The sequence below is a fragment of the Haliotis cracherodii genome, unplaced genomic scaffold (genome assembly GCF_022045235.1).
Source record: "Haliotis cracherodii isolate W230 unplaced genomic scaffold, xgHalCrac1.p SCAF_18, whole genome shotgun sequence".
Taxonomy (NCBI): Eukaryota; Metazoa; Mollusca; class Gastropoda; order Lepetellida; family Haliotidae; genus Haliotis; species Haliotis cracherodii.
The window spans coordinates 17,557,960-17,572,655 of record NW_027266273.1 but is presented as its reverse complement, the minus strand read 5'-3'; the positions used below and the strand labels follow the sequence as shown (position 1 = coordinate 17,572,655).

Sequence of the window (14,696 nt, the reverse complement as noted above, 5' to 3'; positions counted from 1 at the left end):
GCGTTCTTGTTTTAAACGATAAGATCTATACGTGATATAACTAACTTATCGTTTCGAGAAAGAAAGCACAATTTAAAGTAATAAATATATGTATGATTTATTGCAGTCCTGCAATACATACAGGTTGAGTTGCGCAGTTTCAAGGTCATTTTAATAAAGACATTGACATTGAGTAGTTGTTTTGTCTGTGTCAAATATGACTCCAAAAACAACAGAATGACCGGAGAGGGAGTTCATCCCCATTTATATCCGATCAGACATATAGAGGTGAGAAATGGACAGTAAAATGATTAGGTAAGTATCACAAGTGAAAATTAAAGCACATTAATATTCCACACATCAAATAAAACAGTGATAGTAACAATCTGTTAGATCACTGACAAACCTCAATACCCACATATATTTATATAAATATTAAGCACACAAACACACGCACGCACGCACGCACACACGCACGCACGCACGCACGCACACACACGGGGAGGTGTGGTAGCCTCATCGTTAAAGCGTGCGCTCTTCACACCGAAGGCCCGGGCCACGTGTATACCCCAAATGGGAATGTCCGCCATGATATTGCCGGTTTGTTGCTTTGTCCTATGAACATACCTATGCAACTAGCATGTGAAATATTCCAGGGATCATAAACGTTAGAAATATCAGAACTTTAATGAGGGGAGGAAGACTGAGAACGCTCAGTAAGATGCACAAGTACTTCGCTTTTAAATCAACAATGAAAAATATAGAAGGATGATATAATCTGATCTCTGGAACAGCCATGGCGGTTTGAAACGGCCCCTGGATACATCATGTCTCAAATACTGTCGTAAGTCAACTCAGGGACAGGTTAGGTGTTCTATGAAATTGATCTACGGACATGAAAAAATAACACAGCCTATTTATTTTTTGAAAAAATAATGTGAACTTGAACATTATATAGGGACAAGTCATTCATTATACTGGTGGGGGAAGGGGGTCATGATAAAGTGTTACATATGATATATGTGTGTGCGGCAATATATTAAACTTTCACGCAGAGGGTGTTTTTGCAACTGGAATGTTTTAAACATTAAGAGTGTGTGAGTTAATGTTAAATGTGCGTTGTAGACTTGAACTTCTGGAGTAAAATGGTCGTCTTCCTCCCATCTGTTTCCGGCCACCAGTGCTGTGAAAGTCCTGAATTCACGGAATTATGGCTCAATATCATGGGTTCACATCTGATTCTAGACGGATTTGATTTCGCTGTATGAAGACGTGTTTCCTGAACAACAAACGTCCTGAATTCTTGGGTCTTTAGTGGTTGTAATAGTTAAAGGGGTCCTTCGAGCTGGTAGTGTGCTTTATTATTGTACTGTGCGCAACCTTTGCATATTGAATTTAACGTTAGAGGGCATATGCAAGGTGAGTGAGCGAGTGAGTTAAACGTTACCATCGGCATTTCAGCCATATAGCGACGAGAACAAGTACATATATAGATATGTACACACACACACACACGCACGCACGCACGCACGCATGCACGCGCGCACGTCATAATAAGTGAGTGAGTCCAAATTTAACGCCACATCGGCAATACTTCAGACATATCGTGAAGAGAACAATTTATACATAAATTATGAATACATTTAGATTATATAAAAACCATGTTCACCATGAACAGTAAAAAAACAAGAGTATCACAGGTTTGTAGTTAAAATTAGCATGTAACCATAAAATATGACTATTCATAATAATACATTATATAAATCTATTGATCACCAGCAACCAACAATACGACATCGTATTATGACCTCTTCAAATCTCGACTGACACGCCATGTAGGTGTAACAAATAGTGGGTTTTATTGCATGTAATTTATTCAAGGATTCATAAACACAGTTATGCATCGCCATTTTAAATTGTCATGTAGAGTGAGTGAGTATGACTTTGCGCCGCAGAGTTTCACACATTGAGTGAGTGAGTGAGTGAGTTGGGTTTAACGCCGTTTTTAACAGTGTTCCAGTTATATCACGGCGTGTCAGCTGTGGGAGGAAAGCCCGAAGTGATGCAGGTCTCAGACGTTTACCACTTCGGTGAAACCCATGAGCACAGGTATGGTGCTGACAAACCTAGAAACATAATCGGGGCGAACCGTGATTCGAACCCACATTCATAGGTTTCTGGTATGCCCAAGGGACGCAACTCTGCACAGCGAATCGCGGCGCCTTAGACGACTGGGCCACCCGTGCCCCCGTTTCACACATTGAACCAAAGTAGGGACCCTGTCATTGAAAGAATGAAACGGTGTGAAACACATTCAGCTGGCACAGAGTGTACTTTTAGACTCGAAGAGTTCCTTTAAATTTCGCAATGTGGTCCAGCAAGCGTCTCCGTGCCATAAGTATTTACGAACGTGACTCATAGCCCAATAGGATATAATGGCACAAGCTTCAGAACACATTCAGATCGCATCTTTCATTTCGCAGGTTGGTAGCAGAAGTCAGAACATACCTAACGCACAATGGCGAAGTTCGGCGTTATTTTGGCATGTTTGATTCTGAGGACTGTATTCAGCCAAACCAAAGGGGGCACCCGCGGCTTAATGTCACTATCTGAGTATATGGACCGCTACATCGAGGTAAAAGTAACACAGGGACTAGCTGGTGTCAAGAAGGACAAGTCAGCTAACGATGAGGCATTTCAACGGGTTATCCGTGAAGTAAACACTCTGACAGCAAATGTCCAGTGTCTGAAGAGACAAGAGGAAAGTTTAAGGAAACATGTTAAACATGTTGACAAGGAACAGTTCTTGTGTAATCAAGCTATAGAAAAACAGCAAAAGGAGTTTGATGCCAATTTGGATCTCTGGTTCACCGAAATTAACATCACAAAACAGCTTTTGTATTTACATGAGGAAAGCGATGCTGAAGAAAGCAGAATAAGTATTCAAGGTAAGAATGTGTGTGAGTGGGTAAATGTTGACATCGCATCGGCAGTATTGCAGCCATATCAGAACAAGTCAATCATGTCTAAATTCCTGCCAACGAGGGACAGTAAAATGGCATGGTAAATATCCCAGTTTAAGTATAAAGTGGTATCCATTAAAAGTAGGCTATAAACCACAGGCAATCAAAGTTAGACCACCTACTGGGGATCATTGGGAGTTACAGTACCTCTGCTTCCTGCATGATTTCCAAGCCGGATATAAGCCATCACTTTGGTCACGAGTGGCTGTACGGTATGCTAGCCAATATTAAAAATCTTGTGAGAGATAAATCGACACAGTCAAGCAAAACATGCTTGACGGTGATTCTCTAATCACAAGGGACACAGAATGGAGGGTCATCATCTTTCATGAGTAAAACGTGTATGTCCAATTCGACATCGTCGCAATACAACTTCATCACATCTTGATTTAACCCAAGTAGGTATAACCTAGTTTGTTTTATTTAATGAAGTTTGTTTATACCTACTTGGCCGTTCCGCTTCGTTTGCATGAACTGTCTGATATACTCTTTGATAGTGGGTATAACATGAGACTGAAGTGTCGGAAATAGAGAGACACACTTATCCAGATCTGCATTAGCAGCACTAGCAGCATTAGCAGCAGCAACAGCCCTAGTATTACCCACAATGCCTATATGACCTAGCAACCAAAAAAGACAAAGACGAACTGGCCAGTAGAGAGGTCATTGTATAATTCTAAAATGTCAAGTATGAAATATTCCACACCTTTGACAACGGTACACGTGATTTGATTTTGGATACATAATTTCTCCAAGACTGGCGTTTATTTTGTCTTAAGGTTTGTCTAGCCTTTGCACTGTTTATTTTTATAATATTTAAATTATGAATTTAGGGTGTCGGCGGTATACGTTCCTGCCCTATTGTGGATAACTATCTCTGAAGATGGGGGTTTCCTGGTTGTCTGTTTTCAATTTAGTTGTTTTCTTTCTTTTCTGGTCATAGGTTGACTTGCTGGTTCTTTAGCCTCCGATCCTTTAGTGACAGGCTCTTCAGCATCAGATACACCAGTGACTGGTTCAGATTGACTCACTATTTGTGTAGCAGACAATCAAGTATATTTATAAATAATTTAATTTGTTTAGGTTAACCACAATATATCGTCATTGTACTTTTACTTATTCCTATGCATTCATTAACACTTTGTTTTCACAAAGTACGATAGCTAAGAGAATTAGAGGAGGAGATGGCTAAAATATAATGGGATAAAATGGGTCTGTACCATATAAGTATTGGTGTACAACGATAAATACTTCATTATTTTTCAGAAACATGCCCCGATCAATGGACTGAATATCAAGATTCCTGCTACTTCCTGTTTAAGTTTGACCTAGCATGGACACAAGGAAGCGTAAGTCTTGCACGTGTACCTGTTTGTGAGCACAACTGACAGTCATATTGTCGTGGAATAGGTTTCTGTGCAATCAATTATTATATATTAAGTTTGATCGATAAAAAATGTGAAAGTATTGTGTCTCGTCAAACAAATTATTTGTTTTCGGTTAAATAGTAATTATTTTTACCGCGATGTACATATGTACAGACATATTGTCGTGGAATAGGTTTATATGTAAATAATTATCATATATTAAATTTGATCGATAAAAAACGTGAAAGTATTTTTTCTCGTCAAACAAATTATTTGTTTTCGGTTAGTTAGTAATTATTTTTACAGCGATGTACATATGTTCTGAGTGAAGTTGATCATCTTTCATTCATATCAATCGTGACAAAACGTTCGCCACATAAAACACAATGAAGAACAGTTATGATGTAAATTATGTATATCTACCATGCCATGTGACGTGACCTCAACACAACTAATTATTCCTATGGAGATTGGTATGACCTGTTTCTATTGGGTGTGCATTTTAAGTAACTGCTAATTAAAGTAACTGCTAATAAGTCTACCATGTCATAATATGTCCTAGGGCATAAATGTGTCATTCATTTTAATATGTTTACCAAACTGTGATTGATTCACTGATTTACAGTGGGGACGTGTGGGGAAAATCACTGCAGTGCAGTGTTGCTTCCCTTAGACATGACCGGATCCGATGATCATTGGCTGAATACACATACATCTGTGCGTCTAGTCGAACCATTGGATTTCACCAAGTGTTTTACTTCTTCTACTTTTGTGACTGCTAGCTTTTTCCTCACATTAAGTCAACACGCGGTTACTTAACTGAATTTTACTTTTAAAAATGGAGCTCAAACCAACTCACTCACTTATTCAATGATGTCTCGCTCTACAGTACATGTGCGGGCTACAAGGTGGATATCTGGCATCGATTGAATCTGAAGTCGAAAATGATTTCATTAAAAGCTATCTCCAAACTAACGGTAAGCATTGTTTCTCCGTAAGGAATGAAATATGTATGTGCAAGTACAGTCACTCTGCACGAGAGATGAACCATGTTATAAGATATAAACGTATATTATGTGTATAAAACCCTGCTCTCTGTTCAACATTTTTAAAAAGATGTGGGTGAGAGACAATGGATATTGTTTAACGGTCCGGAACCATAATGTGTTCCGTGATGAGAGTTCCACAGTGCGGATTGTGTTGGTCAGAGTATTGGCAGCTCGTGATCTAGATGCGAAAGTTTCAAAACAACTAATTATTTCTGGACATATTGGGTTTACTTAGTAATTTACTACGCACTCGTAGACTTTGATAGATGTGTTGTAATATATTAGTTAATGTTTGACTAGGGATACCATTAAAAGATAATATTTTGTCCATATCAGTCTGGCTACTTTACTCGTTAGGACTGACATGCTCTGTTTGTTGTTTAACGCCGCACTCAGCAATATTCCAGCCATATGACGGCGGTCTGTAAATACTCGAGTCTGGACCAGACAATCCAGTGATTGACATCAGGAGCCTCGATCTACGCAATTTGGATACGATGACATGCATCAGCCAAGTCGGCGAGCCTGGCCACCCGATCCCGTTAGTCGCCTCGTACGACAAGCATTGGTTGCTGAAGACGAACTCTAACCCGGATCTACCATAGGTCCGCAAAGTGAAGGACTTCTATCATGCTTTTCGAGGGCGGAGTAGTTCGTAGTGAAACGCAACTGTAGCGTCACAGGACATTGCAACACAACAGTCCTGGTATAACTCACGGTCATGTGGCCCATGAACATTTTATCGTAAATGATAAAAAACCTTCAAATCCAGGGCCCATCGACTGTTGACAAAATTTCAAAATGTTCTTTAATTTCAAGAGATAAACAATGATCTTGTACAACACAAACAAGATATCAATCATGTAACTGACAGTAATATAATCATCTGTGGAGAACACAAATGTGTATTATCAAATGTAAGGACCAATAACTAAGAGATAAAACTCAAATGTTTCTCTTTTTCAGCTCACGGCAACAGCGTGTGGATTGGCGCCACTGACATGATGTCGAGGGGGGTCTACCGCTGGGTGGAGGATGATGACGTTGTGAGCTTCACCAACTGGGGGCCAGGAGAACCGGGTGGCAGCGAACACTGTGTGGAGGCGAGGGCCGGGTATTCCTATCGGTGGAACGACGAATATTGTTCATATAAGAAATATTTCTTATGCGAAAGACGGTAAGGAACAGAAATAAAAATAGTGCCTTTTATATATGTGAGTGCAATGTTTATTCAGTGTTTACTACGACTGAAGGTTGATCCGAGTGGTGGCGATGCAGTGCTATTCTTTGACTACCAAAGCTGAGCATTTTTTGTTACCGCGACGTGCAGGGTTACTTGATACTGTTATATACTGATACCTTTTATATGTATATAGTGTTGCATTTTACTGGTTAAAAGGTCGTATTCTTTCACATGAACAGTCCAAGACGTGAATCGAGCCTGCAACTTCACATGGCATTCAGTAAAGTTTTACCACTGAGCTACCGGGGCTGGTGATGAAAGGGTGTTCAATATTATATGCAACCGACTTCAGTTGTCTGCATGCTGCACGTGGTATTGTCATATTGAAAGATCGCCTGATCCACTCAGTGCTCCAAGACATTATTGGGAAGGAACCCGTTTTTTTAGCAGGGGAAAGCGACCAGTTTTGCGAGGGAACGCAAAGATAATTGCAAGAGAATGTGATAGAAAAAGCGAGGGAACACAGATTAATGCGAGGGAACGCGATAGTATAGGGCGGGAACGCAAATATTAATGCGAGGGAACGCAATAGTAAAGCGAGGGAACACAAATATTAATGCGAGGGAACGAGATAGTAAAGCGAGGGAACACAAATATTAATGCGAGGGAACGCGGTAGTACAGCGAGGGACGACAATAGATTAATGCGAGGAAACGCGATAGTAAAGTGAGGGAACGCACAGATTAATGCGAGGAAACGCGATAGTAAAGTGAGGGAACACAACGATTAATGCGAGAGATCGAGATAGTAAAGCGAGGGAACACAAAGATTAATGCGAGGGAACGAGATAGTAAAGCGAGGGAACACAAAGATTAATGCGAGGGAACGCGGTAGTAAAGCGAGGGAACACAACGATTAATGCGAGGGAACGAGATAGTAAAGCGAGGGAACACAAAGATTAATGCGAGGGAACGCGGTAGTAAAGCGAGGGAACACAACGATTAATGCGAGGGAACGAGATAGTAAAGCGAGGGAACACAAAGATCAATGCGAGGGAACGAGATAGTAAAGCGAGGGAACACAAAGATTAATGCGAGGGAACGAGATAGTAAAGCGAAGGAACACAAAGATTAATGCGAGGGAACGCGATAGTAAAGCGAGGGAACACAAATATTAATGCGAGGGAACGAGATAGTAAAGCGAGGGAACACAAAGATTAATGCGAGGGAACGCGGTAGTAAAGCGAGGGAACACAACGATTAATGCGAGGGAACGAGATAGTAAAGCGAGGGAACTCAAAGATTAATGCGAGGGAACGCGGTAGTAAAGCGAGGGAACACAACGATTAATGCGAGGGAACGAGATAGTAAAGCGAGGGAACACAAAGATTAATGCGAGGGAACGCGATAGTAAAGCGAGGGAACACAAAGATTAATGCGAGGGAACGCGGTAGTACAGTGAGGGAAAGCTATGCACATACTTTAGCTCTGGCGGATAGACACTTTTGTAATTTATACATCACAATGAGGTGAAAAACATGTGAATCCAGATTTGCGGGTATTAAATAACTGCGATATTTATTTCCTCAAGCCGAATGCCACGGTTTCTTTTTGAAAATGGGACTGAGCAAAAAATATACACCATGTACATGCTCAGAAGACTTATTCATAGTTCCACCACATCCTCTACGGTTGTAGTGGGCTTGCTAACAGAACGGCCATCTATTGGGGATATCTTCTAAAGCATTCACACGGACATTATGATTGCTGCATCTACATTGTTGCTATCCCCCGTTTTTGTTGTTTCAGGAAACAAGCAGAACACAAACAACGAACAGCCAACAGAAACCAGCCTGTACAGAGCAGTTCAAGAGGAACAATCATGCCTCCACGTAAGTTTGTTTGTTTGTTCTTTAACGCCGCACTCAACAATATTCCAGCTGTTTGACGGCGGTCTGTAAATAATCGAGTCCAGACAATCCAGTGATTGACATCATGAGCATCGATCCACGCAAATGAGATACGATGACATGTAATTGGGATACGATGACATGCATCAACCAAGTCAGCGAGCCTGACCGCCTAATACCGTTAGTCGCATTTTACGACTAGTATAGTCGCATTTTACGGCAAGCACGGGATCTTCACGGGTTTATATATACTGTTTAAAGTAGGGCAGAAAGTAAATAATGTTATTCATCGCCAAAGTCGTTTATGTTGCATAATGAAAACAGTCTGTCCTGACCTATTCTACCCCGGATCTTCACGGATCATGTCAACCATTGACAGTATACCAACTAGTATATCACAGTTTTGTTTTAAAACTTGTTCATTTGACAATATAACTATTATTTGACATACAAACAGGCTGTTGATCGCCAGGAACCAAATAATACCCACTTAGAAACCTCATCTATTGTTTTCGTGTCATAATCCTGGTATTCGTTGTATAACTTCTGATTTTCAGGGGCGGTCGGGTAGCCTAGTGGTTAAAGCGTTCGCTCGACACGCCCTAAACCCGGGTTCGATTCCCGACATGGGTACAATGTGTGAAGCCCATTTCTGGTGTCCCCCGCCGTGATGTTGTTGGAATATTGCTAAAAACGGCGTAAAACCATACTCACTCACTCACTCACTATCAGGGTCTTAACAACCGTTATCATCACTGGGCATATATAACCACGAAGCTGTCTTAGTTAAAACAAATCTTGGCGACGTATGACTAAAATTACGACTACCATAAGAGATATGCTTGAAGGTGTCTAAACATATCGCAACGTTCTCATACTTACGTCACAAGGATGTCCATCTGTCCTGGTATACTCTGCAAAAAAAGAAACGCAAAAGTTATTTTGGATGTATATTTTATATATCATATAAATAATCAACAGATGGTAATCGATTGATCACAATTAGCACACATCATTGCCATTGACCCAGGTTCCACATGGCACACACAGGATTAGTAGATTTTCAAGGTGAAGGTCATCTGTTCTCAATATGTTGTATGGCCACCATTAGAGCCCCAAACTGACTAGCATCGTCGTCCCATGGAAGCTACAGATCCCGAATTATGGCCTGGGAAATGTAAGCCCCCTCTGCCTGCAGTCCTTGTACACTGTCAGAGTGAGTGAGTGAGTTGGGTTTTAACGCCGCTTTTAACAGTATTCCAGTTATATCGCGGCGTGTCAGCTTAATGTAGGAAGAAAGCCCGAAGGGATGCAGATCTTTGACGTTTACCAGTTTGGTGAAACCAACGAGCAAGGGTATGGTGCTGACAAACCTAGAAACATAATCGAGGCGAACCGGGATTCGAACCCACAATCATAGGATTCTGGTGTGCCCAAGGGACGCAACTCAGCACAGCGAATCGCAGCGCCTTAGACGACTGGGCCACCCGTGCACTGTCAGATCATCTGCTGCTGTTGCTGACGATTTCGTTGTTCCAGCGCATTCTATAACTGGACTTAGTGATTTTTTACAGCTTTTGCATTCATATATTTCAGGACCTTGCCCGGACCAATGGACTCAATACCAAAGTTCGTGTTATCTCTTGATTGAGCATGATCTTGACTGGATACAAGCAAACGTGAGTTCTACAGGCGCGGTTACCTTGGTTTTTGAAGTGAGTGATTTGGGTTTGTATCACGGAGGAAAGCCCGAAGTGATGAAGGTCTCCACTTCGGTGAAACCCACGAGCACGGCATGGTGCTGACAAACCTAGAAACAGGAGAATCGGGGAGAACCGGGGAGAACCGGGATTCGAACCCACAATCATAGGTTTCTGGCGTGCCAAAGGGACACAACTCTGCACAGCGAATCGCGGCGCCTCAGACGACTGAGCCACCCATGCCCCCTATTTTCTAGATATAATTACATGGCAAAGAAGAGAGTATCCATATATCGCAACCACTCATGAACTGAATCAGTTTTGTTATACGATTTATTGTAGTATCCTTGCGTGTCTCATTCAATGTTGAGTTGAAAATTCTGGAAACCTAACATATCCTGATTAGTTGATTAAATGCAAAATGTAATGTGTACTGACAGTGAATTTCAAATCACCTCGCCTGAATGTATCTATTGTTAATTAATATTATGTTCACGGAACCAAAAAAAAACGAGAAACAATTTTGTTTAATTAATTTTGTAAAAGGTAAATTTGCACACGTTTAGAAAACAAATATTTCTGGAACAAATTACATTTTTCATTAACTTTCTACATGTATGTTTGGAATTGTGTGTTATGTACTCGTAGGTCGTTTTTTTAAATGAACACATTTTAAATGTATCTATAGAATTGTATTCCGCGTTCAATATCGTGATTGAATCGATGGTTTCTTCTCTCTCTACAGTACATGTGTGGGCTACAGGGCGGATATCTGGCATCGATTGAATCTGAAGTCGAAAATAATTTCATTAAGCGCTATTTGAGAACTAATCAAGGTAAGTGATATGATGAAATATGCATGCGAAGTAACACTGAAAGACAAAGCGAGTGAGTGAGTATGATTTTATGCCGCTTTTAGCAATATTTCAGCAATATCACAGCGGGGGACACCAGAAATGGGCTTCGCACATTGTACCCATGTCGGGAATCGAACCCGAGTCTTCGGCGTGACGCGCGAAAGCTTTAACCACTAGGCTACCCGACCTCTCCCTGATAGACAAAGGCCACGTTGTTGTTATGTAAAGACATTAAAGTATATTTTTTGTATATAATGCTGCTCTAAATTGAACTACGGCAATGTGGGTGGTGAGTGAACAACTTTCAATTCATGGGACTCCGAATTTGTCATCTGGGGTTCCAATTTACGCGGTCGGGTTCGATCCCCGGCCGCGTCATACCAAAAAGACGTTAAAAGCTGGTACTTGTTGCACCCCTGGTACATTTCCCATTTCTGAAGAAAGATTTGTGTCATAATGATATGAATTGGCCTTCTGATTACGTCTACTTATTAATATTTTTAATACGATAATTATGACATTGATATCAGCATGTACCCTTTGTTTTAATTGTTAGATTGTTAAAAATCTTGGTCACATTGAATATTCACAAACGTTCTAAATATTTCTTCTGCCATCTATTTCAAAGTAGAAACGGGAATACGGGTGGCCTAGTCGTCTAAGGCGCCGCAATTCGCTGTGCAGAGTTGTGTCCCTTGGGTATGCTAGAAACCTATGATCGTGGTTTCGAATCCCGGTTCTTCACTATCATGTTTCTAGGTTTAACAGAACCAACCGAGTGCTCGTGGGTTTCACCAAAGTGGCAAACGTCTAAGACCTGCATCAATTTGGACTTTCCTCCCACATCAAGTTGACACGCCGTGATATAACTGGAATACTGCACAAAGCGGCGTTAAACCCAACTCACTCACTCACTGAAAGGACAACAATTCTATTCAGTCCCATACCACGCAAATAAGATATCAATCATATAAATGGCAGGCAATACGACCATCTATGGGGAAAAAAAGACGAATATAAGGAATTAAATGGACCAATGACCAAGTAATAAATACAAACTGTTTCTTGCATACAGGTTACAGCAACAACGTGTGGATTGGCGCCACTGACATGAGGGCGAGGGGGGTCTACCGCTGGGTGGAGGATGATGACGTTGTGAGCTTCACCAACTGGGGACCAGGAGAACCGGGTGGCAGCGAACACTGTGTGGAGGCGAGGGCCGGGTATTCCTATCGGTGGAACGACGACCATTGTTCGTATGAGAAACATTTCCTGTGTGAAAGACGGTAAGGGCGAGGAATGCTAAACTCAGGAAGTAGTGTCAAGATACGATATGGTGTATGATGACATCTAGAATCGTGTGTTGTTTCATGCTATATTTACACTTTGTAATTATATGAAGAACAGATGTGTTTTCAGATTAGCGTGAAGTAATACTTATTTGACGTTCGGACATTAATTTAAACAATCCCTTATTTAATTCCACTTTTTATATTTAATCAATTGAAAAACAAAACACATATATATTTGCTAAAAGAAAGTTTTCAGTCACTTGTTTAATTTGTCTATATAGCATAATGCCATTCATTTCGTAAGGCCATCAGTACTAGAATCCCACATGCTTACTAATGAGATATACACTTGAGCATTAAGTGATCATCACCCACATTATCGGATGTGGGTACATTAAACATGACTGGTGTGACTCACAGTCGGAAACACCACAAAAGTGTTGTAAACTGACACACACAACGCCTAGCACAACCGTCACCTGGATAATGAACCGACACTAACAATCAGTTACCACAAATCAGTTACCACATCGCTTCCGGGTTGCTTCTCCGATGTAAGCAACCTGAGATCTTCTCGGGTGTCAGTGTTGTCAAAATGTGCAATAACCATACCTACAACTCGCAAGGTCATGTGGTACCTTTTGCATGTCAGTCCGACCCGTGAAGATCCGGGGTCGAGTTGGTCTTCAACAACCCAGGCTTGCCGTAAAAGGCGACTATGCTTGTCGTAAGAGGCGACTAACGGGATTGGGTGGACAGGCTCGCTGACTTGTTTGACGCATGTCATTGTATCCCAATTGCGTGGATCGATGCTCATGATGTCAATCACTGGATTGTCTGGTCCAGACTCGAGTATTTACAGACCACCGTCATATAGCTGGAATATTGCTGAGTGCGGCGTTAAACAACAAAGAAAGTATGTCAGTCCTAACGAGTAAAGTAGCCAGACTGATATGAACAAAATATTATCTTTTAATGGTGTCCCTAGTCAAACATTAACTAATATATTACAATACATCTATCAAAGTCTACGAGTGCGTAGTAAATTACTAAGTAAACCCGATATGTCCAGAAACAATTAGTTGTTTTGAAACTTTCGCATCTAGATCAGGAGTATCTACATTTCATTTTGTCTGTTTGTTTCTACTAGAAATGCATATACATTTAAATTGTCAAATTGTCTTGACATGATGAGTATATTGCTGATAGATCCTTTTGTATTGAACGTCGTGCTATAGCTGAAAGCCTTTGCGACGTAAAACTTCATATTTCCATTCCATTCCTTTTGTATTCCGTTTGTATTTTACACTACTACTGCTGCCACTGTGGTTATTACCACCTTTATTACAATACCTCTATTACATGTCAAGCATCATATTAGTTATCAAATAATTATATAATGCGCTGTACAGCTGTAAATGATATTGTTTATCTGTATGTGTATATGGGCCAATGGCCTTTCATACAATAAAGATTGATTGATTGATTGATATCTTTATTGCTTTTTTGCAGGGTTGAGAGCAGTATTTTTGGCTGATCCTGCTACCTCCGATACGCAGCGACCCCATCTGGGACCCCGCACCTTCTATCACCGATATATTGTTTGTGTGGTGTAAACATCATATTTACATTACTTTACTCGGGTCTGTCTCATGCCAAAACCATATTTATCGATGTAATAATTCTCCTTGTTGCGGCAACAGCACTGACCTTTACATTCACAAGTCCAATGAAGCGCCACACAAATCATACGTCTCCTTGTAAGAGTATAAGCTGACAAAGACTATTGACCTCAACTGTTGTCATACTGCTAAACACAAACGAGTGAGTTAGTGAGGTAAAGTTTAACGTCACATCGGCAATACTTCAGCCATATCGTAACTAATTAACACAAAGGAAGGAACATTCCTTTCGTTGTCCCCTCTTGTGATCTGGGTGCGAATAGACCCCAGTGCCATGTCCTAAGACCATGATTGTCCTAAGATCAGACTGTACTGGGGAACGGGTAGCCGTGCTCTGCGACATGGCTGCTTGCTTGTCATCGTTCACGATGGCGTGTTTGTGGCTCACGCTCTTGGTAACAGATCTGCTAGGCCTAAACGTCATTCATAACATGCCGCAGCAGTGATATAGCTGGACTATTGCTTACCGTTTAATATCATATATTATCCCTTCATAATTAGTCTTACATGATAATTGACTTGCCTTTGCATGTGTTTGTGACGGGTGACACCTGTGGGGCAGGATACGTCACCTTTTCAGTTCAATTCAAATCTTTTCGAGGACACCTTTATCATTGCTGTTTGATAGCGATTCATAAACACATGCTCATAATGT

At 40.9% G+C, this 14,696-nt stretch overlaps 1 protein-coding gene across 1 annotated transcript; it reads left to right on the top strand.

The window, feature by feature from the left end:
• Positions 1–2,578: 2,578 nt before the first annotated feature.
• Positions 2,579–13,974, top strand: LOC139466074 (low affinity immunoglobulin epsilon Fc receptor-like). Its single transcript, XM_071248085.1, has 9 exons — positions 2,579–2,927; positions 4,269–4,351; positions 5,259–5,346; positions 6,385–6,595; positions 8,410–8,492; positions 10,107–10,189; positions 10,956–11,046; positions 12,143–12,353; positions 13,872–13,974. The coding sequence occupies exons 1-9, from the start codon at positions 2,579–2,581 to the stop codon at positions 13,894–13,896; spliced, it is 1,224 nt and encodes a 407-aa protein (XP_071104186.1). The 3' UTR covers positions 13,897–13,974.
• The last annotated feature ends 722 nt before the right edge of the window (positions 13,975–14,696 follow it).